This window comes from Tachyglossus aculeatus, chromosome 2 (genome assembly GCF_015852505.1).
Source record: "Tachyglossus aculeatus isolate mTacAcu1 chromosome 2, mTacAcu1.pri, whole genome shotgun sequence".
In the NCBI taxonomy this organism is placed as follows: Eukaryota; Metazoa; Chordata; class Mammalia; order Monotremata; family Tachyglossidae; genus Tachyglossus; species Tachyglossus aculeatus.
Window position 1 is genome coordinate 175,887,483 of NC_052067.1, and position 27,716 is coordinate 175,915,198.

Sequence of the window (27,716 nt, forward strand, 5' to 3'; positions counted from 1 at the left end):
ATGGACCAGAATGTCACCTATGCAGAACTCAACTTGGTGCAGAAAGTTCAACCACACCAGGCCAACAGCGGCAAGGAAGCAGGTAGGTGCTGTCTGCCCATTTCCCTGGGGAGATGGTGTTCTCACGCTGCTATTATTATTATTATTATCTCCTGGTCTTGCCTGTCCGCCCGCCATCTGTCTGTCCACTCTGTCTGCTTGCCTCCAGGTTCTCGCTCCAATCCATACTTCACTCTCCTGCCCAAATCATTTTTCTAAATAAACATTTAGTCTGAGTCTCCCCACACCTCAAGAATCTCCAGTAGTTGCTTATTCACCCCTGCATCAAACAGAACCTCCTTACCATGAACTTTAAAGGAATCAATCATCTCGTCCCCTGCTACCTCACCTCCTTGATTTCCTACTACAATCCAGCCCACACACTTCGCTCTTCTTATGCCAATCTACTCACGGAGGCTCCACATCGTCTATCGCACTGTCAATCACTTTCTCATGCCCTCCCACCTGCCTGGAACTCCCTTTCCCTTTATTTCTAACAGGCCATCACTCTTCTCATTTTTAAAGCTCCACTAAAATCATATTTCCTTCAAGCAGTCTTTCCCAACTAATTCCTCATCCCAAGGCAGCACCCTCTGAATACTTTGACACTCACTCCACCTCCACCTAGAGCATTCTTGTCTTCATCCTTATACTCTGTTGCTTCTATTTGTAATTTATTTTAATGTCAGTCTATCCTGCTAGATCGTAACATCCTGAGGATAGGGTTTGTGTCTACTAATTCTTCTACTTTCCCAACCACTTAGTACAGTGCTCTGCACAGAGTAAATGCTTGATAATTGCCACTGATTGATTGATGGATTCATCGATTGAGGAGCTATCCATCCCCTTGTCTGCCTGCTTGTCTGCCTGTCCTCATCTCCATCTCTTTGATTGCCCACCTCAGGAAGTCAGTCGATCACATTTATTGAGCTCTTACTGAGTACAGAGCACTATACTAAGCACTTGGGAGAGTACAATATAAAAATATGACAGACACAGTCTCTGCCCACAATGAGCTTGCAGTCTAGAGGTTGGGAAAAGGGCCAGAAAGTCCTGCAGAAGGGTGGTGGGGACTTCTCAACCTTTAGAACACCGGAACAACCATTGCCAAGGCTGCGGCCGTGACCATAGCCACAGCCATGGCCGGGACTGTCGGACTGAGCCATGAGGAACATGAAATTGCTCCTCTGCTCTCAGGACCCAATGGTCTTCTCACATTTTTCACCGTCCTTGTGTCGTGTATATATTGTTTTTATGTTTCATTATTTCTTATTTCCCCGGTATCCTGCCAATCCCCACTTTCCCCTTTGTCATTCATTCATTCATTCATTCAATCGTATTTACTGAGTGCTTACTGTGTGCAGAGCACTATACTAAGCACTTGGGAAGTACAAGTCGGCAACATATAGAGACGGTCCCTACCCAACAATGGGCTCACAGTCTAGAAGGGGGAGACAGGCAACAAAACAAAACATGTAGACAGGTGTCAAAATTGTCAGAACAAATAGAATTAAAGCTATATGCACATCATTAACAAAATAAATAGAATAGTAAATATGTACAAGTAAAATAGAGTGATAAATCTGTACAAATATATATGCAAGTGCTGTGGGAAGGGGAAGGAAGTAGGGCAGTGGGGATGGGGAGAGGAGAGGAAAAAGGGGGCTCAGTCTGGGAAGGCCTTCTGGAGGAGATGAGCTCTCAGTAGGGCTTTGAAGGGAGGAAGAGAGCTAGCTTGGCGGATGTCAGGAGGGAGGGCATTCCAGACCAGGGGAAGGACGTGGGCTGGGGGTTGACAGCAGGACAGGCGAGAACGAAGTACAGTGAGGAGGTTAGTGGCAGAGGAGTGGAGGGTGCGGGCTGGGCTGAAGTTTCCATCACTGTAAACAGCAACACCATTCTTCCTGTCTCACAAGCATGTAAGCTTGGCATTATCCTTTACTCTTCTCTCTCATTCAGAAGCAGCGTGGCTCAGTGGAAAGAACACGGGCTTTGGAGTCCGAGGTCATGGGTTCAAATCCCAGCTCTGCCAATTGCCAGCTGTGTGACTTTGGGCAAGTCACTTCAGTTCTCTGGGCCTCAGTTCCCTCATCTGTAAAATGGGGATGAAGACTGTGAGCCCCCCATGAGACAACCTGATCACCTTGTAACCTCCCCAGCGCTTAGAACTGTGCTTTGCACACAGTAAGCGCTTAATAAATGCTGATGGGATTATTATTCAACCCACATATTCAAGCCATCACTAAATCATGTTGATCCCACCTTCACAACATTTCTAAAGTCTGCCCTTTCCTCTCCATCCAAACTGCTACCACATTAATACAACCACTTAGCCTACCCACCTGGATAACTGCATCAGCCTCCTTGCTGACCTCCCAGCCTCCTGTCTCTCCCCACTCCGGTCCTTACTTCACTCTGCTACCCAGATCATTTTTCTACAAAAGCGCTCAGGACATGTTTCTCCACTCCTCAAAAAACTCCAGTCATTGCCCATCCACCTTCACATCAAACAAAAACTCCTCACCATTGGCTTTAAAGCACTCAATCACCTTGCCCCATTCTACCTCACCTTGCCACTCTCCTGCTATGACCCAGCCCACGCACTCTGCTCCTCTAGTCCCTGTCCCACTTGGGACTCTCAACTGAGTTCCAGAGAAGTTAAGTGACTTGCCCAAGGTCAAACAGCAAACAAGTGGTGCAGACAAGATTAGAACCCAAGTCCTCTTGACTCCCAGGCCTATGTTCTATCCACTAGGCCATGTTGCTTCTCTAGTTGTAGTGGGAGATCATGAGGTGAGGTAGAATGGGGTGAGCTGATTGAGAGCTTTAAAGCCCTTGGTAAGGAGTTTCTGTTTTATGCAGAGGTGGATGGGCAACCACTGGAGGGTCTTGAGGAGTGGCAAAACATGGACTGAATATTCTTGTAGAAAAATGATCTGGGCAGCAAAATGAAGAATGGACTGCAGTGGGGTGAGGCTGGATGCAGGGAGGTCAGCAAGGACACTGATGCACAAGTCTTGATGGGTTAAGGTAAGTGCTGGATCTGCATGGTAGAGGTTTGAATGGAGAGGAAAGGGTAACATTTAGCAAAGGTTGAACCAACAGGATTTGATGACAGATAAATATATGAATTGAATGAGAGAGATGAGTCAAGGACGCCAATGTTATGAGCTTGTGAGATAGAGAGGAGAGTGGTATTGTCTATAGTGATGGGAAAGATATGGGAAGGGCGGGGTTTGTGTGGGAAGATGAGGAATTCTGTTTTGGACATGTATAGTTTGATGTGTCAGTGGGACGTCCACGTAGAGAGGCTCTGAAGGTAGGAGGAAATGTGAGCCTGCAGAGACGGAGAGAGATCAGGGCTGGCGATGTAGACAAAGGAATCATCCTCACAGAGATGGTAGTTGAAGCCATGAGAAGCAGCATGGCTTAGTGGAAATGACACAGGATTGGGAGTTGGAGGTCATGGGTTCTAATGCCACCACTGCCTCTTGTCAGCTGTGTGACTTTGGGCAAGTCACTTAACTTCTCTGTTACTCAGTTGCCTCATCTGTAAACTGGCGATGAAGACTGTGAGTCCCACGTGGGACAACCTAATTACCTTGCATATACCCGAGGGCTTAGAACAGTGCTTGGCTCACAGTAAGCACTTAACAAATGCCATTATTATTATTATTATTATTATTATTATTAAATGATGATGATGACATTTGGTAAGCACTTACTAAGTGCTGAGCACTGTTCTAAGTGCTGGGGAACATACAAGGACATCAGGTTGTCTCACGTGAGGCTCACAGTCTTAATCCCCATTTTACAGATGAGTTAACAGAGAAGTCAAGTAACTTGCCCAAAGTCACATAACTGATCAGTGGTGGGGGCAGTATTAGAACCCAAGACCTCTGACTCCCAAACCCGGGCTCTTTCCATTGAGCCCCACTGCTTCTCTGCATAGGGAATGGATGTAGATGGGGAATAGAATTGGACCCAGAACTAAGCCTTGAGGGACCTCCACTCTCAGAAAGTGGGAGGCAGAGGGGGCAAATTGAGTCACATAGAGATATCCAGGGCCAGTCTGACTCTCCTGTCTGAACTCTTCCCAAAATAGATTGAGAAGGAGCGGTCAGAAAGATTGGAGGAGAACCAGGAGAGGACCGTGTCAGTGAAGCCAAGCAGCCCGGTGACAGGTCTAAAATCTCTCATAGAGAATGAGGTGAGGGGAGGGATGTAAATATCACAAAACTGAACTGAAAAAAAGTGAACCAGCAGGACTGCTGTATTCCCAAGTGTCTGATCAACTGTTTCTAACGTTTCTGCTTGCCTATCTTTCTGTTTGCCAGCATGTCTGTCTGCCATCCGTAGGTCTGTGTGTCTCTCGGCTTCCCCCATTTCAGCACTCTCCTTACCCTATCCCTAGGCCCCATTTATGCAGAACTGAAGAACCAAGCCCCACCCTCACAGTCTCCACAGATCTCCTCTGACCATGGTAAGTTCCAGTTTCTCAGTGAGCCTGGGGGAAGGGGACAGGGACTAGTAGGTCGGGGGAGAGGGTAGGTGGTGGAGGGAGGAAACGCTGCCCGAGGTAGTAACACCCCCCTCCCATCTCTACTCAGCTCTCCGTAAACCCCCACATCCCACCCCATCCTCCTCTGCTCTCCCAGTCACCTCCTGAGCAGAGGACTTGGCAGAGTTCAGACAAGAGAGTCAGACCGGCCCTGGATATCTCTATGTGACTCAGTTTGCCCAGGCTGAAAATGACCCTGCTTAGGAAGGGGAGGAGAGCCATGACATTGGACCATCTCAAGAGTTCTAGGGGAGAATCCCAGCTCTCAGTATCCTGAGGACAGTTCCCCAACTCTTTTCCAGACTGTCCTGATTCCCCTTGGTTAGTCAGGACTGTATCAGGGCCAGTCATTGGGGTGGGGGTGTGCAGAGGCGGGAGGCATGGGTACAGCAGTGTAGCTCATTGGAAAGAGCATGGGCTTTGGAGTCAGAGCTCATGGTTTCAAATCCCGGCTCTGCCAATTGTCAGCTGTGTGACTTTGGGCAAGTCACTTAACTTCTCTGGGCCTCAGTGACCTCATCTGTAAATGGGGATTAAGACTTTGAGCCCCCTGTGGGACAATCTGATTGCCTTGCAACCTCCCCAGCTCTTAGAACAGTGCTTTGCACACAGTAAGTGCTTAATAAATGCCATTATTATTATTATTATTATTATTATTATTATTACATGTACCCTTAAATCCCAGAAGACCTTGGCTCCTTGGTAGACCCAGCAAAGGGCTCAGACACCTCAGAGATCATGGGAAAGGAACAGGTGAGGGTTATGGGATTGCAACGTGACAGCATCATCAACCTGTCAATTAGTCAATGAACCAACAGTCAATCAATCAAGACTATTTATTGAGCACTAATTCTATCCAGAGTGTTATACTAAGCACTTGGAATGGTAGAGTTAGTAGACACATCAAACCCTTTTCATTCAATCGTATTTACTGAGCACTTACTATATGCAGAGCACTGTACTAAGTGCTTGGAAAGTACAATTCAGCAATAAACCCTGCCCTCAAGGAGCTTACAGTCTGTCAGAGGAAACACACACAAAGTAAATTACAGGAGGGAAGCAAGTGAGTTAGTGCTAGAGGGCCAGCTGAGGTATGAGAACCCAATTCTTCAGAGCCAGGAGGGTAGAGGAAATATTTTAAGGACAAAGTAAAACAAAGTCCCAGACAGTGCTGCATCCCAGCTGAACATGGAGTCAATGGCTGAGGACAGACCAGCATGGCGCATTGCCCTCAAGAAGAGAGTGGCTCCCTTGGAGCAAAAGCTTTTTTTGGAAAGAGTGACAAGAAGCCAAAGAGTAAATAATTAATAAATAAGAGTAATAAGTTAATAAGATTAAATAATAAATAATAAGAGTAAATAAGTTATCCGAAGGCAAGCAACATCCATTGAGTGAACAGAGTTGAGTTTCTTGCGGTGTCTCCTGTGGACACTGGCTGAAGAACGCTCGTTAGCCAAACAGACCAAAAAGATCTCAAAGTTGGACATATGGATGGAGTCCCCACGGAAACCCCACTGAGGCCTCATCCCACTCTCGGCTCACATTTTATCCTTCACAGTTTGTGTGGGCACCATCTAGAGGACGGAGTGGTGTTGATCCCTTCCCTTCTTGTCCATAGTCCGCTGTACAGGCTTTACCTCTGTTCCTATGTTCCATACACTTGGTAAGGAGACAAGCTTTAGCCCTCACAGTCGGGTCCTCATCCCTCATCCCGACTCAGCCCCCACCCCCTGGGCCTCACGCTGAATGAGCATCCTCAGCTCCCATACCCAGGTGCTCCCTCTGACTGGGCATCCCCAACTCTCACCCCCAGGCCCTCACCTCAAATGGGCACCTTCAGCCCCTGGTCTTCCCCGTAAATGGGCACCCTCAGGCCCACCTGCTGGTGCTTACCCCAAATGGGCACGCTCAGCCTCTGACTCCTGACTGGGAACTCTCCAGCTCCCACCTCCTGGTCCTCACCAGCCTGGGCAAGCTTGGCCCCAACCCCCTGGTCCTTACCCTGAATGGGCACCCTCAGCCCCCACCCCCAGTCCTCACCCTGAACATCTAGACTCACCTCCCCACTCCCAAATCTTCACCCTGAATGCCTACCCCCTCAGCCTCCATTCCCTGATCCTCACCCTGAATGAGAGCCCTCAGCCCCCACCCCCTCATCCTCACACTGAATGGACTCCCTCAGCCCCCAACCCCTACTCCTCACTCTGAACAGGCACCCTCAGCTCCCACACCTGGGTGCTCATCTCAGCCAGGCATCCCAAACCTCCACCCATGGGCCCCCCACACTGAATGGACCACAACAGGGGTCTGTGACCAAAGTTCCATGCCGTCTGTCAATGTTACTGCGTTCTGCCCATGGTCCTTCTCCATCTATATGTGTTTCATCACCTACTGTTGAACCCCACCCGGTGGTGGGACTTTCCTCAATATGTTGGGGAGCAGTAGGGTCCAGACAGTGGACCAGTCCCCTGGGATGGACCTGGAATGGTGACTGCAGGGAGGGAGAGAGAACAGGGGATGAGATGTAGATTTGAGTATCATCTGCATAATAATAATAATAATAATAATCATTATGGTACTTGTTAAGTGCTTACTATTGCCAAGGACTGTTCTAAGAGCTAGGGTAGATCCAAGATAATCAGTTTGTCCTACGAGGGGCTCACAGTCTTAATCCCCATTTTACAGATAAGGGAACTGAGGCACAGGTAAGTTTAGTGGCTTGCCCAAGTCACACAGCAGACAAGCGGCGGAGTCAGGATTAGAATCCATGTCATCTGACTCCCATGACCATACTCTTTCCACTAAGCCACACTGCTTCTCTCCCCAGAGATGGTAGTTGAAGCTTCTGGAGTGAGTGAGTTTTCCAATGGAGTGAGTGTAGATGGAGAATAGAAGGGGACCGAGAACTGAACCCTGAGGAACTCCCACAGTTAGAGGGGGTGGGAGGGAGAAGAGGAGCTGGTGAAGGAGACTGAGAATGAACGACCAGAGAGATGAGGAGAACCAGGAGAGGACAGAGTCAGTGAAGCCCAAAGTTGGATAATGCATCCAGGAGACGGGGGTGGTCCACAGTGTCAAAAGCAACTGAGAGGTCGAGGAGGATTAGGATGGAGTAGGAGCCATTAGATTTGGCAAGAAGGAGGTCATTGGTGCCATTTGAGAGGGAGGTTTCAGTGGAGTAAAAGCGTTGGAAGCTAGATTGGAGGGGGTTCAGGGGAGACTTGGAAGAGAGGAATTTGAGACAGCAGGTGTAGGCAACTCACCCAAGGAGTTTGGAGAAGAAAGGTAGGAGTTTGATGGGATGATAACTGAAGGGAGCTGTGAGGTCAAGGAAGGGTTTTTTTTAGAATGGGAGATGGCATGTTTGAAGGCAGTGGAGAAGTCACTGGAGAGTGAATAGTTGAAGATGGCTGTTAGGGAGGAAAGGAGGGAAAGGACGAGTTTTTTATAAGTTGCAAAGGAATGGGGTCTGATGTACATGTGGAGGGGGTGGCATTTGTGAGGACGCAGGAGGTCTCCTCTGGAAAAACCGTAAATTCTATTGACTAACTAACTGACTGAATGATGGAGGAGCAAGAAACCAAAGCCAGATGGAAATGTGCTCAGGCTCTCCCACTTCTCTGCATGTGGCTCTACCTCCAGCCCCAGCCCACCCGCAGAGGTCAAGAGAAACAAGGGGAATGAGGGCATAAAAGGGTTAACAGAGGGGAGCGGGCTGAGGCCCCCACAGCAATCTGAATTGGGCTCCCAGCCTTGCTCACTCCAGGCCCCAGGCACTCCCTGAGCATTTCCAATTTAGGTGGAAAGATCCCCCCAGCCCTTTCCATAATAAAAAATTGGGGCATTTGTTAAGCACATATGTGCTGAGATAGACAGATTTGACACAATCCTTGTCTCATATGAGAATCAACATCTAAGTATCCTTTCTGATCTCCTGTCCACCTGTCTTTCCCCGCTTCAATCTATACTTCACTCTGCTGCCCAGATTATCTTTGTACAGAAACACTCTAGGCATGTCAGTCCCTTCCTCAAAAATCTCCAGTGGTTGCCTATCAATGTCAGTCCCCTCCTCAAAAATCTCCAGTGGTTACCTATCAACCTTTGAGTCAAGCTAAAAGTCCTCACCCTTGGCTTCACGTCTGTCCATCACCTCTCTCCTTCCTACCTCACCTCCCTTCTCTCGTTCTACAGCCCAGCCCACACACTCCACTCCGCTGCCACTAACCTCCTCACTGTGCCTCATTCTCGCTTGTCCCCCTCTTGACCCCTGGCCCACATCCTATATCTGGCCTGGAATGCCCTCCATCCACACTTCCACCAAACTAGATCTCTTCCTCCTTTCAAAGCCCTACTGAGAGCTCACCTCCTCCAGGAAGTCTTCGCAGACTGAGCCCCCCCTTTTCCTCTCCTCCTCCTCCTCCTCCCCTCCCCATCACCCCCTCCCTCCCTCCACCCTACCCACTTCCCCTCCCCACAGCACTTGTGTATATTTGTACTCTATTTATTTTATTAATGATGTGTATATAGCTATAATTTTATTTATTCTGATGGTATTGACACCTGTCTACTTGTTTTGTTTTGTTGTCTGTCTCCCCCTTCTGGACTGTAAGCCCGTTGTTGGGTAGGGACCATCTCTATATGTTGCCAACTTGTACTTCCCAAACTCTTAGTACAGTGCTTTGCACACAGTAAGTGCTCAATAAATATGATTGAATGAATGAATGAATGTGAGAACAAGAATTGAATCCCCATTTTATAAATAAAGAAACTGAGGTATAGAAGTTAGGAGACTTACCCAAGATCACACAGCAGGAAACCCAAATCCTCAGACCCCCAGATCCATGTTCATTTGCCTAGGCTTTACTGCCTCCTTAACTGGTTTGCTTGCCTGCTTTATGGCCAGTTTTTTGTTTGGAGCCTGCCAATTCCCAGGGCTCAGGACTCCTGCTTGCTTCCAGTTCACAGGTGCCAACTATTCTTGACCACTCCCAGTCCCTACATGCCCACGACTCCTGCCTGCCCTCCCCAAGCACTCACTGAGTGTCAGTCCCTGAGGCTGACTGCTGTCCAGCTGTCTGCCAACCCAAAGTCCCAGCCAAGCCTCCCCAGTGGACCACCTCCCTGCCAGTCTCATCATCTGTGCTCAGTATATGGGTATAGACCGGGCATATGCTCTCTATACTTACCTTCGTCTGGGATCCTTCTTTCTGTCCCCGGGGCAGAGACTCCAATTAAACTCACCATCTGGCACCTCCCAGCTCATCAATGAGGAGGCTATTTATGCCTGCTGAAGGCAGAGCACTGGACTGAACCCTTGGAAGTCTGTGTGCTCCCTACTCTCTTGTTCTGATGACTTAACACCTGTCTACATGTTTTGTTTTGTTGTCTGTCTCCCCCTTCTAGACTGTGAGGCCGTTGTTGGGTAGGGACCATCTCTACATGTTGCCAACTTGTACTTCCCAAGTGCTTAGTACAGTGCTCTGCACACAGTAAGCACTCAATAAATACGATTGAATGAATGAATGAATGAACTGACCCACGCTCAAGGAGGGGAACAATCCCTTGTAATTGATTCACAAAAGGTTTACATCGGAGAAGTTAACATGCAGTGGTTCAAGTTAAATAAAATCAAAGACGAAAAAGGGGAAGAGTGGGGTTGACAGGTCCTATGTGTTCATACAATAGGGGGTCTGCGTCACATTCTGGCACTAGAACAGTACTCTGCACTTAGTAAGCACTCAATAAATACCACTGATTGATTGAGGGAGGACTCGGGGGTTGAGGATGAACTAAGAGACCACACTGATGACTCTGAACAAGGAGTGAGGGGGGTGATTGGCCTCTCTGACACAAACTAGGATCTGGACACAAACCCTTGCCCTGGACTCTGTCTTTCCAGCTCCATATCCACCCCGCCCTGTCCTCCATGACTGGTGGACACTCATGGTTGAACTTTCTGGTCTGGGATCTCTCCATCTGTCTCACAGGGAGGGATGGGCAGAGCCCGGGGCACTCTAAGGATGAGAACCCAGTGAGTAGGATGAGCAAGCCCTAGCCCCAGCAGGGATTGTTCGTGCCTGGGATAAGGACTGGGGACACAGGTCAGCCTTTTGACTCCTATAAAGAGCTGGTCTGGCCCCAGGCCTGTCCAACGTCTCTGATCCCTGCTCTTTTTCCAGGAAACCTTTATCAGGAACTGAATATCGATGATGGAGGCAAGTCCCACACCAAGCCAGGTGCGTGTTTCCTCTGGATGGGATTTAGGAGATCAGACTCAGGGAGTGGGCGCTGAGGAGGACTCCTCTCTCCTGCACTGAGATTTGGGCATGATTGGGTCCATATCATGAGGATCCTAAAATTCACAAACTGTTGGGCTGAAAAAGAGGTAGCGTCCCTAATCTTGCTAAGCAAAGCTGTGCCCAGTGACCCAGGCAGAGCTGTGCCTGAGCTCCAGGTAGAACTTTATTCAGTGTTCCAGGCAGAGCTATATCCACTGCACCATGCAGAGTTGGGCTCAGTGCAGTGATGTCAGGCTTTGGAGAATCCAAGAAGGCAGCAATAGATGAGTGAACGCTGACATCCAGGAAGCTGTCCCTGGGGAATTGGGCAGGGACCCAGAAATCATTATGGCAGTTTGAAAGAGGCCATCCAAATGAAGGTGGAGCTTGAGAGTCACCTTGGCCAAGCCAATGACCTAGGTGGCTAGGCACAAACCACCAGGAATGCCAATAGCCTAGGAAGTTCAGACAGAACTCCCTAATCCACATCAGTCATGCATGGCTGGACACAAGGATTCTACTTCCACATATCAGCTACAGGAGAGAGCCTGGGGACCCTAATTGATGCGCACTGACCACTGGGATTTATGCTCAGGGTCATCAGGGTCAATCCCCAGCAACCCAGACAACCCATAATGTCCACTGGTGAGATTGGCAAATATATGTTATTTATTTATATTAATGTCTTTCTCCCCCGCTAGACAGTAAGCTCATTGTGTGCAGGGATACTCTCTCAAGCACTCAGTACAGTGCTCTGCATAAAGTAAGCACTCAGCAAATACCAGTGATTATTAGTAATCTGTCCACATATCTCCATGGCCTCTGGAGCTTCTCCTCTGGTCCTTACCAAAGGCAGACAGCAAGATCTTGATAATAATTAATGGTTTTTTAATTCGAAATCAGTGAAAACAAATCTGATTCAGAGTAACCTTCCCTAGATCTGATACTTCCCCACCACTGAGGGCTCTCTCTACTTCATTCATTTATTCATTCAATCATATTTATTGAGTGCTTACTGTGTGCAGAGCACTGTACTAAGCTCTTGGGAGAACACAATACAACAATGAACGGACTTATCCCTTGCAGGCATTTCAGAGCTCTCATTCCTCTGTTTTTTTCCCCTGTTTTATCAGAGTGCCCCAGATTCCAGTTTCACACTCTCTGAGGCTGGCAGAAGCAGGGTCTTTTAACATCCTTTTTTCTCCTTAGGGGTAGGAGTGTCTCTCCTCCGGAGTCCTAACTCTGGACCCTGACTCTCCAAGGCAACCAAACCCTAATCCTCTCCATTATTTCCTGCAATTCCATGTCTGACCCGGGCCCACAACACGAGCTCTCCGTATGTTCTGCTCTCCCAGGCAAACAGCTCTCTTCCCCTCACCTCAAGATGCCCAAAGGCTTTCCTTTGCCCTTTCTCTGGCCCATCTGTCTCATGCCCAATCTGTTTGACTCTGTTAAGTATTTACACTTGCCTCAGGAAAGGACATCAAGGAGTGACTGTCCTGGCTTCTTTCTCCCTCTCCTACTTGTGAAGGCCGGTGGAACTGGTCAACACACGCCTGGCCCTGCCTCCAGCCCTACCCCTCACACAGGAATAAGTCACAGGCTGAGTTTTCTCTTTCTTCTTAGACTGGAGTTTCAGACCCCTGACCTTGCCTGCCCTTCACACAGGGAGAACTCACAGGCTGGGTGTTCTCTTTCTCCTTAGGCTGGAATATCAGTCCCTGACCTTGCCCCTGGACCTGCCCCTCACACACGAAGAACTCACAGGTCCCTCAGACTGGCAGTTCAGACCCCTAGCTCTACCCCTTCCTTGTCCCTGCTGGCCCTACTCCTTGCTTGGGAAGAATCATGGGCCAGGGGCTCTCCCTCTTCAGGCTTGTGGACTCCCAGCCCTGTCCATGGTTCTGAAACCTGGCCCTGTCTATATTTCAGATCCCCAGCCATGTCCAAAATTTGAACCCCCAGCCCGGACCCTCACAAAGGAAGAACTCATGGGTTGGGGGCTCTCTCTCCCCTCAGGTTCACGGTTCAGACCCCCAGCCCTTTCCATGGTTCAGACCCCTGTCTCTGTCCTCAGTTCAGATCCCCAGCCTTGTCCAAAGTTCGGACCCCAGTCCTGACTCTCACACAGGAAGAACTCACGAGCTGGGGGGCCCTCTCTCCCTTCAGGCTGGCGGTTCAGTGCCTGGGCCTGGATCCTGGCTGGGATCGTCGGGGTCCTGTTAGTGTCAGTGACCGTGACCTTGCTTGTGAAATGTAAGTCCTGTTGCCTCACTCAAGGGTCTGGGACCACGGTGGTGGAAGAAGGAGGGCCTGACGGACCAGGGAGAAGGTGGAGGATGAGGGCTTCTGGGCATGTGGGCAGGGGTACACAGGGGCATAGGACTCAGGAGAGTCAGAGTCAGAAGAAAGTGAGAAAGACATCTCCAAGGGGAAACTGAGGGATAAAGATGCTAGACCAACAGGCCTAGAGCACTGGGCCTGCCCTGGGTAGGTGCTGGCTCTTGGGTGGATGGTCACTGAGAAGGGGGCACCACCACAGTGATAGTTTCTAAGCCTCAGACCATCAGTACTCTGGAGTCCGAGACAGGACCCCACAAATCTGAGAGTAAACCCCATACCTTCCCCCTTCCCAGTCCCAGAAAATAAGAAGGAGAGCCAGGGAGTGGTAGGACTGTGGGGGGAGGGGTTGGGAGGGAGTATTAGGTGGGGCTGGGGGTGGGAAGAGGCGAGGAGAGACAAATGGCTCACAGGTTCCTTTCCCCATTTTCACTTCAGATTACCTACTTCTGACAAATTGTTCTGGAACGTCAAGCGCAGGTGTGTGGTGTGTGTGTGTGTGTGTGTGTGTGTGTGTGTGTGTGTGTGTGTGTGTGTGTGTGTGTGTGTGTGTGTGTATGGAGGATGGGGATCTGAACAGGGTCGTCCCCAGAACATCCGTGGTTCTAGTACTGACTCCCTGGGCAGAGGGGAAGCCTTAGTGCATGGGTCCTTCCAGCAATGGACACCACAGTAACAACCCATTGGCCAGATCCCAGACTTGGGGTGGGATTCACACCGGGTCATTAGTTCCATTCTGGAAAACCTGTGGGCAGCTGGCTATGGTGAGATGGTCACTGTGGCAATAACACCTTGACCAGCAAAAGAGAAGAAGCCACAACCCCTGGGGCTGTTTACTGAGCCCCAGGGAGAGATCCTCCCCACGTGTGTGTAGGGGGAAAGAGGGGGCTCAGTCTCCTTCCCCTTATGCCCACCACAGGGAGGCTTAGCCCACAGAATTGTGTCCAAGGGATTGGGGGAGCTGTGGGATCCTGGACATTCAGAATAAACGAGACAGCCTCAGCTGTGACCAGGATTCACAAACTCCAGAATTGGGGGATGACTGATAATAATAATAATAATGGCATTTATTAAGTGCTTACTATGCGCAAAGCACTGTTCTAAGCACTGGAGAGGTTAAAGGTGATCAGGTTGTCCAACGGGGGGCTCACAGTCTTAATCCCCATTTTACAGATGAGGTAACTGAGGCACAGATAATTTAAGTGACTTGCCCAAAGTCACACAGCTGACAAATGGAGGAGCCAGGATTTGAACCCATGACCTCTGACTCCAAAGCCCATGCTCTTTCCACTGAGCCACGTTCTCTGGTCTGCCCTGTCTGTTCCAGACTGACCACTCTCCACAGAGCTGCCTGTGCTGTATCTGTTCAGTCATTCCCTGACCGGCCCCTCCATGTCCCCAGTTTGGTGGGGCAGCCATCAGACCCAAGACATCAGAGCCTCAAGCCCAAGCAATGCCCAGTCTGGGGGCTACATATATCTGTGGGATCACAGGAATAACTGGAGTCACTTCTGGATTTGCCTTTGAGAGGAAACTCCAGTCCTGGGTCCCTGGGGATGGTCCAGTCTGGCCAGGGATTGAGTCCTCCCCTCTGTCTTGGAGTGGGGCCAGCTGCCACCTCAGTCCCGGGAAACCGATCCCAAGGGTCCTGCTCCTTTGGGGTCTGGGGAACCGTGTGATGCTTCTGCTGGGGTAGGTAGATGAGCAGCAAAGCAGGCTTTCAATGGGCTGCTGGTTCTCCAGGTCATGGGCTCTGGCGGCAGGGGTCAGGGATCCCAAGGGAACAAGGGCAGTCCCAGGAGTCTTAACAATTCTCAGGACTCTCTCCTGCCAGCCTGAGGGTTACTGCCAAGAGACATTTTGGAGCCCAGGGTAGACCCGCCCCAAAACTCTGGGGAAGCTCAGACTGAACAGCAAGAACTTTCTGTTTACAGAGCACTATACCAGGCACCCTCTGTGTGCAGAGCACTGTACTGGACACCGACTGGGAGCAGACCATTGTACTGAGCACCACTGTGCATAGAGCATGGTACTGAACATCCACTGTGTGCAGAAGGCTGTACTGGATACTAACCGTGTACAGAGTGCTGTACTGAGCATCCACTGTGTGCAGAGCACTGTATTGGGACCTACTTCCCCAAGGGAGGCAGCATGGCTCAGTGGAAAGAGCCCGGGCTTTGGAGTCAGAGGTCAGGGGTTCAAATCCCTGCTCCGCCACTTGTCAGCTGTGTGACTTTGGGCAAGTCACTTAACTTCTCTGGGCCTCAGTTCCCCCATCTGTAAAATGGGGATTAAGACTGTGAGCCCCCCCGTGGGACAACCTGATCACCTTGTAACCTCCTCAGCGCTTAGAATAGTGCTTTGCACATAGTAAGCACTTAATAAATGCCATTATTATTATTATTACTGTGAGAAGCAACATGGCTTAATGGAAAGAGCCCAGGCTTTGGAGTCAGAGATCGTGGGTTCAAATCCTGGCTCCGCCAATTGTCAGCTGTGTGACTTTGGGCAAGTCACTTCACTTCTCTGGTCCTCAGTTACCTCATCTGCAAAATGGGGATTAAGACTGTGAGCCACCCGTGGGACAACCTGATCACCTTGTAAGCTCCCCAGCACTTAGAACTTAAATACTATCATTATCATTATTATTACTGTGAATAGTGTATTGAACCAGGCATCTAGTATAGACAGAGCACAGTACTGAGTGTCTTCATGCTGCAAAGTGTTGTACTGGGCACCTACAGTGGATAGAATACAGTACCATTTACCCACTGGATGCCAAGTGCTGTATTAGTGTGTGCCCAGCACTTTAATCATAATGCTACTGTATGTACTGAACTAAGCCTAGAGAAAGAAGAGTAGAAGCCTAAGGCAAATTCCCTGTCCCCAAGAAACTTTCACTCTAATGGGATGGGCAGAAGTAAAAATTTAAATAAGTAGCGTAAATAACTGAATATTTGGCAGTTGACTTTAGATATAGACACAAGTGTTGTAGCTGTTGGGTTGCTATGCTACATGTAGTTGTGAGTTAGTTGGGGAAATCTTGATGAAGAGGTGAGATTCAAGAAATTGTACTTCCCAGGCGCTTAGTACAGTGCTCTGCACACAGTTAGCGCTCAATAAATACAATTGAATGAATGAATGAATGAAAGAAGCATTATAGAGTAATGGGAGAGCTGAGGTCTGCTGCATTTATTGAGGGAAGCAAGTCCAGGGCCGGGGAGCAGTGAGAGAGATGGATTTGAGACTGGGGAAGTGAGAGTGAGGTACAGCTGGAAGGGGAGCATAGGAGGAGGGAAGCCTTGGGCTGCAATGGAGCAGGAGAAGAGAGGGCATAGTGAGAGGGGGTAGGAAGAGGGGGACTTAGGGGAAGACCTTGAAGCTGATGGGAGAGCAGTTCTTTTTGAATGGGAACAGTAATGGGTAGCTGTTGGAGGCTCCTGAGCAGGGGAATGATCGTTCTAAGCAGCATGATGTAGTGTATAGAGCACAAGCCTGGGAGTCAGAAGGGCATGAGTTCTGCCACTTGTCTGCTGGGTGGCCTGGGCAAGTCACTTCACTTCTCTGTGCCTCAGTTACATCATCTGTAAAATGGTGATCAAGACTGTTAGCCCCATGTGGGACAGGGACTGTGTCCGACCCAATTTGCTTGTATCTACCCCAGAGCTTAGTACAGTGCTTGGTACATAGTAAGCAGTTACCAAATACCATAATTATCATTATTAGTATTAAGCAGAGTTTTAAGAAGGTGATCAGGGCAGCTGTATGTGTGTCAGAGCCTGAAGAGGCCAAGGCTGGAAGCCAGATGGGCGGGGATGAGAGCTTCATTCATGTTCCCACACCCCACTGCTCCTTCCTGGGCCTGATGGAGTTTCCAGAAGGGCCTCAGTTAATTCATTCATTCAATCATATTTATTAGGCCCTTATTGTCTGCAGGGCACTGAACTAAATGCTTGGGAAAGTATAATACAAGAATAATGAGTGACAATCCCTGCCTGCTATGAGCTCACAGTTTAGGGTGGGGAGACAGACATCAATATAAATAAACAGGCATCAATTCAAATAAATAAACTTATAGATACAAACATAAGTGCTGTGGGGCTGGGATCGGGGAAGAGCAAATGGAGCAAGTCAAGGTGATGCAGAAAGGGGTGGGAGATGAGGAAAAGTGGAGCTTAAGTCTTGGAGGAGATGTGACCAGTAAGGCTTTGAAGGGGAGGAGAGTGACTGTCTGGAGGATTTGAGGTGGGAGGGTGTTCCAGGCCAGAGGTAGGACATGGACTAGGGGTCTGTGGCGAGACAGGTGAGATGGAGGCACAGTGAGAAGGTTAGCACCAGAGGAGCAAACTGTGTGGGCTGGGTTGTAGAATGAGAGATGCGAGGTGAGGTAGGAGGGGGCAAGGTGATGGAGAGCTTTAAAGCCAATGATGAGGCGTTTTATTGTCCCTGAAATGGAAGCAGGAGGGGCCCTTGGCTAACTCCAGGCTGGGGCAGAGCAGATCCCAGCCAGGAGCCCTGCTCTGTCAGAAGATGAAGACTTGCCGTCCTTGAGTGTCCCCTTGGGTGGAGGAAAGGGAAAATTTTCTGGATATCCCATTCCAATGATATCTCCTTCTCTCCCATTCCTCTCTGAAGCTCTCCCGAACTCCCAGAACCAGACATCTGCCACCAGCCCCAACTCCACCAATATGACCAACATGACCTCCTGGACCCCGCAAACTATCCAGACCACCTGGACCTCCCAGCGCCCCCCGACCACCCAGACTTCAGACTCCACCCCAGGAGGTAACTGTGGGATTCTCACTCAGAACTGGTTTCAGCTAGAAGCCTAGAAATTTCTGACCAATCTGGAAATGCGATACCAGGGCCTGGACATCAGGAGCCTGAGGTCCCTCTGTAGGGGGATCCCTCTGTGGCGGGGAGGTATCCCCTAGGGCCAGAGGGGATGCTCTGAATCCCAGTCCTGCCGTGTCTCTCTCCTTCCTGCTCCTTTCTGCAGCATCAGGCCCCTCCCAGCCCCCTGAAGATGACGAGACCCCCACACCCTCTGTGGCCATCTCAGGGAGTTTTCCTCAGAACCCAATTCAGTAGAGCAAGCAGGAGGCTCAGACCTCAATTGCTGCAGATGAGGGTTTGGGTGACTGACTCAGGCTGATGGGGGATAGCAATAATAATGATGATAATATTTAAGCATTTAATATGTGCCAGACACTGTACTAAGCTCTGTACATATTTATTATTCTATTTATTTTGTTAATGATGTGCATTTAGCTTTAATTCTATTTGTTCTGATGACTTGACACCTGTCCACATATTTTGTTTTGTCGTCTATCTCCCCCTTCTAGACTGTGAGCCTGTTGTTGGGTAGGGACCATCTCTATATGTTGCCAACTTGTACTTCCCAAGCACTTAGTACAGTGCTCTGCACACAGTAAGCACTCAATTAATACGATTGAATGAATGAATGAATGAATGCGTTGGATAATTGGGTTGGACGCAGTCTCTGTCAGTCAGTTAATTGTATTTATTGACTGCTTACTGTGTGCAGAGCATTGTACTAAGCACTGGGAGGTTTACAATACAATAATAAACTGACACATTTCCTTCTTACAACGAGCTTACAGTCTATAAGGGGAGACAGACGTCAATATAAATAAACACAGATATGGACGTAAGTGTTGAGGGGCTGGGAGTGGGAATGAATAAATGGCACGCGTTAAGCTCTTAATATGTGCCAAACATGGCTCTAAACATGGAGGTAGATATAAGTTAATCAGTTTGGACAAAGTCCCTGTCCCACATTGAGCTCACATTCTTAATCTCCATTTTTCATAGATGAGGTAACTGAGGCACAGAGGAAGTGATGTGACTTACCCAAGGACACACAGCAGACAAATGGGAGAGATGAGATTAGAACCCATGACCTTCTGACTCCCGGGCCCATGTTGTATCCTCTACACCATACTGCTTCCCTAATGAAGGGAGCCAGTTAAGGTGACCCAGAAGGGAATGGGAAAAGAGGAAAGGAGAGCTTAGTCAGGGAAGGTCTCTTGGAGGAGATGTGCCTTCAATGAAGCTATTAAGGGAGAGAGTAATTGTCTGTCAGATTTGAGGAGGGAGGGTGTTCCCAGCCTGAAGCAGGAGCTGGGCGAGATAGATGAGATGAGGGAACAGTGAGATGAAGGAACAGTGAGAAGGTTAGCATTAAGACTGTGAGCCCTAAGTAGGACAGGGACTGTGTCCAGACTGATTTGCTCTATCCACCCTAGCGCTTAGTACAGTGCTTGGCACACAGGAAGAGCTTAGCAAATACTATAATTATTATTATTATTAGAGCAGCATAGTGGGCAGGCTGGGTTGTAGTAGGAGACTAGCTAACTGAGGTAGGAGGGGGCAAGGTGATTGAGTGCTTTAAAGCCAATGGTGGGGAAATTCTGTTTGAGGCAGAGATTGATAGGCAACCACTGAAGGTTCTTGAATAGTGGGGAAACATGGCCTAAACGTTTTTGTAGAAAAATGATTGGGACAGCGGAGTGAAGTATGGAATGGAGTAGGGGGAGACAGGAAGCAGGGAGGTCAGCAAGGAGGCTGATACAGTAATCAAGATGGGGTAGGATAAGTGATTGGATTAACGTGGTAGCAGTTTAGATGGAAGGAAAGGGCAGATTTTGGCAATGTTCTGAAGGTAAAACCGACAGGATTCAGTGGTGGATTGAATATGTGGGTTGAATGAGAATGAGGAGTCAAGGACAGTATCAAGGTTATGGGCTTGTGAGACAAAAAGGATGGTGGTGCCATCTACAGTGATGGGAAAGTCAGGGGGAGAGCAATGTTTGGGTGGTAAAATAAGAAGTTCTGTTTTAGACATATTAAGTTTGAGGTGATGGGTCGACATACAAGTCCCACATAGGGCTGACAGTCTTAATCCCTATTTTACAGATGAGGTAACTAAGCCACAGATAAGTGAAGTGACTTGCCCAACATCACACAGCAGACAAGAGGTAGAAATGGGATTAGAACTCAGGTCCTCTGACTACCGGGCCTGGTTCTTTCCACTAGGCTATGCCGCTTCCCAGAATGGTGTGGGATTGAGGGGGGGCACCGATGCCACAGGCATTCTCAGGCTCTGACAGAGTGGAGAGCAGATGCTCAAAATCCTTGGATCCAGTTCAGTGGTCAAACATCAATTATCAGTATTTATTGAGTGTTTACTGTGTGCAAAGCACTGTATTCAGTGCTTGATAAAGTCCAGTGCAACAGAGTAGGTAGATATGATCCCTGCTCATAATGAGCTTACAGTCTAGAGGGGAGAAGGGCATTAAAATAAATTACAGGTGGATATGTAAATAAGTGCTATAATAATAATAATAATGGCATTTGTTAAGCACTTACTATGTGCAAAGCACTGTTCTAAGTGCTGGGGAGGATACAAGGTGATCAGGTTGTCCCATATGGGACTCACAGTGTTCATCCCCATTTTACAGATGAGGTAACTAAGGCATAGAGAAGTTAGGTGACTTGCCCAAGGTCACACAGCTGACAAGTGGCAGAGCTGGGATTTGAACCCATGACCTCTGACTCCCAAGCCCATGCTCTTTCCACTGAGCCACACTGCTTCTCTATGTATGGGGATGGTAAAAATCTAAGTGCTTAAGGATTACAAAACCAAACCAAGTGACTAGGCAACATAGAAGGGAGGGCAGATAGGGAAAATGGTACAGAAGGGAGGGCAAATGGGGCAATGAGGACTTAATTAGGATAGGCCTCACTTAGGAGGTGTGATTTTAGTAGGGCTTTTAAGGTGGGGAGAGTGGTGAACTGCCAAATATGAAGCAGGAGGATGTTTCAAACCTGAGGGAGGATGTGGGCAAGGGGTCAACAGCAAAACAGATGAGGAGTTACAGTGAGCATGTTGGCATTAGAGGAGTGAAGTGGGTATGTTGGGTTGTAGCAGAAAATCAGCGAGGTAAGGTAGAGGGGGGAGAGCAGATTAAATGTCTCAAAGGTGATGTTACAAGTTTCTGTTTGTTGCACTGATTGTAAAAAGATGTGGAGAAGGATGGGCAGCCATTGGAGGCAGTCCATGGACCACCCCCTTTTCCTCAACACGCCATCCAACCTTGGCTTCACAGACTCCGTCCTCTCCTGGTTCTCCTCTTACCTCTCTGGTTGTTCATTCTCAGTCTCTTTTGCAGGCTTCTCCTCCCCCTCCCATCCCCTTACTGTGGGGGCTCCTCAAGGTTCAGTTCTTGGTCCCCTTCTGTTCTCGATCTACAATCACTCCCTTGGTGACCTCATTCACTCCCACGGCTTCAACTATCATCTCTACGCTGATGACACCCAAATCTACATCTCTGCCCCTGCTCTCTCCCCCTCCCTCCAGGCTCGCATCTCCTCCTACCTTCAGGACATCTCCATCTGGATGTCTGCCCGCCACCTAAAACTCAACATGGCCAAGACTGAACTCCTTGTCTTCCCGCCCAAACCCTGCCCTCTCCCTGACTTTCCCATCACTGTTGACGGCACTACCATCCTTCCTGTCTCACAAGCCCGCAACCTTGGTGTCATCCTCGACTCCGCTCTCTCGTTCACCCCTCACATCCAAGCCGTCACCAAAACCTGCCAGTCTCAGCTCTGCAACATTGCCAAGATCTGCCCTTTCCTCTCCATCCAAACCAATACCCTGCTCGTTCAAGCTCTCATCCTATCCTGTCTGGACTACTGTATCAGCCTCCTCTCTGATCTCCCATCCTCGTGTCTCTCCCCACTTCAATCCATACTTCACGCTGCTGCCCGGATTGTCTTTGTCCAGAAATGCTCTGGGCATGTTACTCTCCTCCTCAAAAATCTCCAGTGGCTACCAATCAACCTACGCATCAGGCAGAAACTCCTCACCCTCGGCTTCAAGGCTCTCCTTCACCTCGCCCCCTCCTCCCTCACCTCCCTTCTCTCCTTCTACAGCCCAGCCCGCACCCTCCACTCCTCTGCCGCTGATCTCCTCACCGTGCCTCGTTCTCACCTGTCCCGCTGTCGACCCCAGGCCCACATCATCCCCCTGGCCTGGAATGTCCTCCCTCCCCACATCCGCCAAGCTAGCTCTCTTCCTCCCTTCAAGGCCCTACTGAGAGCTCACCTCCTCCAGGAGGCCTTCCCAGACTGAGCCCCCTCCTTCCTCTCCCCCTCGTCCCCCTCTCCATCCCCCCTGCCTTACCTCCTTCCCTTCCCCACAGCACCTGTATATATGTATATATGTTTGTACGTATTTATTACTCTATTTATTTATTTTACTTGTACATATTTATTCTACTTATTTTATTTTGTTAATATGTTTTGTTTTGTTCTCTGTCTCCCCCTTCTAGACTGTGAGCCCACTGTTGGGTAGGGACTATCTCTATATGTTTCCAACTTGTACTTCCCAAGTGCTTAGTACAGTGTTCTGCATACAGTAAGCACTCAATAAATATTAAATATGATTGATTGAATGAATGAATGAATGAATGAATGAATGAGGTGGGGTGTGATGCTCTGAGAAAGATGGATGGGGTCAAGAGAGCAGAGGTCTCTGTGAGGTAGTAATATAGATTTACAGGGGAGAGGAGTGTGAGTGAGGAGGCAGGTGAGAAGGTTATGATCACAGAGAGGAATTTCTGAGTTGGTGAAACTACTTCTGTTTCTTCTACTAACTTTATTATGATTGTTATCGACTATATTGTACTCTCCTTAAATCTTGGTGCAGCTCTCTGCACAGAATGGACTCTCCATCAACACTATAGATTGATGAACTCCCTGAGGGCAGAAACATGTGTTGTGCTTCTGATGTATTTTCCTGAGTGCTTAGAACAGTGTATTGCACATAATGCGTGCTCAATAAATACCATCCCTACTGCTACCATTACTACTGTTGTGAATAAATATGTACTAATGTGCTGAGAACAGGTATGAATTGGGGAACACCGATTCCCCAGGACACAGCACACTCTGAGTGGACAGGGTCCACCTTCACCTCAGACCCAGCCCGCCCCCACTCCCACCCTCTCCCACGAACCCTGATTCCCCGGGACACAGAGTTCCTGGAGTGATCCGAGTCTGCCCCAACCCCTGACCACACCTTAACCCCATCCTTCTCCCTAGCACCCCAGCCTTCCACAATGAACCCTGATTCCTCAGGACACAGGGGCCCATGAAGTGGACAGAGTCCAACCCCTCTCCTTCTCCCATCCCCATCCCTACCCTCCTTCGAGACCCCTGATTACCCAGGACACAATGACCTTTGCCACTGGGGTCAGAGTTCCCTTCTCCCCTGTCCTCCCCCTTTGCTCCCCACCCCAGAGCTGAGGGCCCCAAGTCTGAAGTCTACCCATCAGTCACTGAGGGCAGTCGAGTCTCACCATGTGGGGCTGTGAAGGGGGATTCTGTGACCCCATCCAGGGACTGGGCCCTTCAGCTGGGACAGCAGGATATGGGCTGGGCCTGGGGTCCTGGAACCCTCAGCCTGTATGGGAGGTTGGGAGGCGGGGCCAGAGGTCCCACATCCGAAAACAGTGCAGATATTGTGGGGATGGGACCTGGTGGCCTTTTTGGGCCTCATTCCCATCCATTGGTCTCTTCCCCAGCCACGGCCTTGACCTGCAGTGCAGAAGGCTGGGAGGCCTTTGGGGAAAGCTGCTATCTCATCCCCAAGGCCTCACAAGATTGTAGGGCCGAACAACACAGATGTGAAGAACACTTGGACTGTGACCAGGAGAAAAGTTGGACCTGGAACGGCAGCCAACAGGAATGTTCCCACTTCGGGGCTGACCTTGTGACCATCAGTGGCAGACTGGAACTGGTGAGGCTGTGATGGAGGGTCCCCAGGCACCCCACCCCTATCTACGGAGTGAGAGAGGGACTAGGATTCTCCCCGCCTGCAGTACTTGCTATGACCCCATCTCCATTCCTGTGGTCGGTGTCCAGGGCAACGGGAACTGGTACCCCCCCCGACTCTGTCCTTGCACCTGCGAGGGACCCTGGACCCCCATCAAGGTTCCCATGATTCCTCAGTAACTTGGCAGCCCCTGTGCCTGCAGGAAGGGTCGAGGAGTGCAGCCACCTTGCTCCATAACTCCAAAATCCACAAAGGTCTCCAGCTCCTTCTCTGACTCCCAACTCTGGCCCCCCCAACTTCACCCCCCACCCTTACCTCCCACTCCAGTATCTCAGCTCCTTCTCCATGGAATTTCTCAGGGAGATGCAACATTCCCTTTCCCCACTTGCCAGTACTGGGTCATGTCTGTGGACAGAGAGATGGGAGGGAGTGTCCCCCATTAACTAGCTCTCATCCCTGCCCTACCATCTGGCAGGAGTTTCTCCGCAACAGAACAAGATTATCGGGATGTTATTACTTCATCGGTCTCAAAAGAATCCATGACCAGTGGCGATGGATCAATGACAAGCCTCTGATAGAGAGCAGGTAGGTTCCTTTCCCTTTGTCTAGCAGTGGGAGCCCTGAGCAGAGCTGACCTGAGGGCCCCTATGGCTTCAGTCCCGTCAGGGTGGTGGACCATGGGCTGAGTCTCTGAATGTGGCCTCTGGTGGGCCTGGGTTGGGGTGGGGAAAAGGGGCTTAGGAAAATAAGGAGTGCTCCAACTCTCATCCCCAGTCTCCTGATCCAGGTTCATGTTCTCCTGCCTGAATCTCCAGGCTGGGAGGGGTCAAGGGTAAGGGGGCAGGGGAAGTCTACTTTCCCGTCGAGGGAAGAGGCTTTCAGATAGCCATAACCCCTCCCTACCAAAATCCACATTCCCAGTGGGGCACCCAGTAAAGCTCCCCCAGTCCTCAGATAATCCGGCCATCCTAGCTCCCATTGGCTCAGTATGGGCCCCATCAGGCAGGGGAATGACCGTATTGGTCATTGGTCTTGAGAAACAGCATGGCGTAGTGATAGAGCACAAGCCTGAGAATCATAAGGTCATGGGTTCTAAGCCTGATTCCACCACTTATCTGCTGTGTGGCCTTGGGAAAGCCACTTCACTTCTCTGTGCCTCAGTTACCTCATACGTAAAATGAGGCTTGAGACTGTGAGGCCCTCCCGGGGCAGAGACTGCATCCAACCCGATTTGATGGTATCTACCCCAGCCCTTAGTACAGTTCCAGGCATATAGAAAGTGCTTAATGAATGCCACTGTTATTATGTAGGCTGACATTTCATTCCAGGCTGAAGCTGTGGGATGGGGGCGAACCAATGTACCACCATCCCCAGCCTGGATCTCTGATCTCTGCCCCTGGTCCACATTTCAGGACTCTGCCCTTGGTCTGCATTTCTGGTCTCTGCCCTTGGCCTGCACCTCTGGGCTCTAGCCCTGGCCTAGATCTCTAGTCTCTGCCCCCAGTCTGCATCTCTGGTCTCTGCCCCCGTTCTGCATCTCTGGTACTTGCCTCTGGCCTGGATTCGAGCAGGGTTTGACATAATGGTGCCTGGATTTCTGTCTCCACAGAGTGCCGCTGGTCAATAGAGATAGTTACAAAACGAGTGACTATCATTGTGCTGTGATTGGCCATAGGAACGTGTCAACAGCACCATGTCATGACAAAAATCTCTGGATCTGCGAGAAGGGAGCCGGTGGTCGGAGCCGCCCAAAGTCACAGACTCAAGCCGGGGGAGCTTGAGCTTGAACAGTGGGGAAGGAGCCAGGCCAGAGGGGCGATATTCATTCATTCATTCATTCAATCGTATTTATCGAGCACTTTATTCATTAATTCATTCAATCACATTTATTGAGCACTTACTGTGTGCGGAGCACTGTATTAAGCACTTGGACAACCAATAGAGACAATCCCTACCCAACAGCGGCTCACAGTCTAGAAGGGGGGAGACAGACAACATAACAAAACAAGTAGACAGGCATCAATAGCATCAATATAAATAAATAGAATTATAGATATGTACACATCATTAATAAAATTAATAGAATAATAATACATATGTACTTATATACACAAGTGCTGTGGAGTGGGAAGGGGGGAAGAGCAGAAGGAGGGAGTAGGGGTGATAGGGAGGGGAGGAGAAGCAGAGGAAAAGGGAGGCTCAGCCCGGGAAGGCTTCCTGGAGAAGGTGAGCTTTCAGTAGGACTTTGAAGTGGGGAAGTGAGCTAGTTTGGTGGATGTGAGGAGGGAGGACATTCTAGGCCAGAGGTAGGACGTGAGCCTGGGGTCGACTGCGGGAGAGGCAAGAACGAGACACAGAGACAAGGTTAGCTGCAGAGGAGTGGAGTGTGTGGGCTGGGCTGGAGGAGAGAAGGGAGGTGAGGTAGGAGGGGACAAGGTGATGGAGAGCTTTGAATCCAATAGTGAGGTGTTTTTGCTTGATACAAAGATTGATAGGCAACCACTGGAGATTTTTGAGAAGAGGGTGACATGCCCAGAGCATTTCTGTGGAAAGATAATCTGGGCAGCAAAGTGAAGTATAGACTGAAGTGGGGAGAGACAGGAGATTGGGAGGTTAGAAAGGAGGCTGATGTAGTAATGCACTTGGGATACGATGAGTGATTGTACTAACAAGGTAGTGGTTTGGATGGAGAGGAAAGGGCAGATTTTGGCAAGGTTTCAAAGGTGAGACCAGCAGGTTTCGGTGACTGATTGGATATTTGGGGTGAATGAGAGAGCAGAATCAAGGATGACACCACGTTTGCGGGCTTGTGAGATGGGAAGGATTATAGTGCTGCCCACAGTAACAGGAAAGTCAGGAAGAGGACAGGGTTTGGGAGGGAAGATAAGGAGCTCAGTCTTGGACATGTTGAGTTTTAGGTGGCGGGAGGACATCCAGGTGGAGATGTCCTGAAGGCAGGAGATGTGAGCCTGGAGGGAGGAGGAGAGAGAACGGGGGTGCAGAGCACTGTACTAAGCACTTGGAAAATACAATTCAGCAACAAATAGAGACAATCCCTGCCCACAATGGGCTCACAGTCTAGAAAGAGGGAGACAGACATCAAAACAAAGAGGCATCAATAAAAATAAATAGAATTATAGATATATACACATCAATAATAAAAATGAATAGAATTATAAAAATGTACATATATACACAAGTGTTGTGGGGAGGGGAAGGGGGTAGAGCAGAGGGAGGGAGTCAGGGTGATGGGGAAGGGAAGGGGAGCAGAGGACAAGGGGAGCTTAGTCTGGGAAGGTCTCCTGGAGGAAAGCTTTCAGTAGGGCATTGAAGGGGGAAAGTGTGCTAGTTCTGCAGATTTGAGGAGGGAGGGTATTCCAGGCCAGGGGTTGGATGTGGGCCAGGGGTCGATGGTGGGACAGGTGATATAGAGGGTGTGTGTGTGTGTGTGTGTGTGTGTGTGTGTGTGTGTGTGTGTGTCTGTGTCTGTGTCTGTGTGTCTGTGTCTGTGTCTGTGTCTGTATGTGATGTTAGGGTAATTTTTGGGATAGGGTTGTACAGGGTCTTTTTCTTGCGGGAGTACACAACTGTGGCAGAAATGACTTAAAGGGCAGGGCCTGGGGCAGGAGCAGGG

The 27,716-nt window shown here is 49.5% G+C and overlaps 1 protein-coding gene across 1 annotated transcript; it reads left to right on the plus strand.

The window, feature by feature from the left end:
• LOC119923267 (C-type lectin domain family 5 member A-like) lies at window positions 1-25,863 on the plus strand. The gene is made up of 8 exons (XM_038742729.1): window positions 1-82; window positions 4,454-4,522; window positions 10,780-10,836; window positions 13,048-13,134; window positions 17,854-18,003; window positions 23,832-24,046; window positions 24,558-24,667; window positions 25,692-25,863. Exons 1-8 carry the CDS (start codon window positions 1-3, stop codon window positions 25,861-25,863), a joined length of 942 nt encoding a protein of 313 aa, XP_038598657.1.
• Window positions 25,864-27,716: the final 1,853 nt, after the last annotated feature.

What these genes read in the sequence shown, in the direction of transcription:
- LOC119923267 (XM_038742729.1), top strand. Translation starts at nt 1, where the DNA reads ATGGACCAGAATGTCACCTATGCAGAACTCAACTTGGTGCAGAAAGTT. An exon ending in CAACAGCGGCAAGGAAGCAG is followed by an intron (nt 83 to 4,453) that starts GTAGGTGCTGTC and finishes CCCTATCCCTAG; the next exon opens with GCCCCATTTATGCAGAACTG. An exon ending in TCAGTGGCAGACTGGAACTG is followed by an intron (nt 24,047 to 24,557) that starts GTGAGGCTGTGA and finishes ACCATCTGGCAG; the next exon opens with GAGTTTCTCCGCAACAGAAC.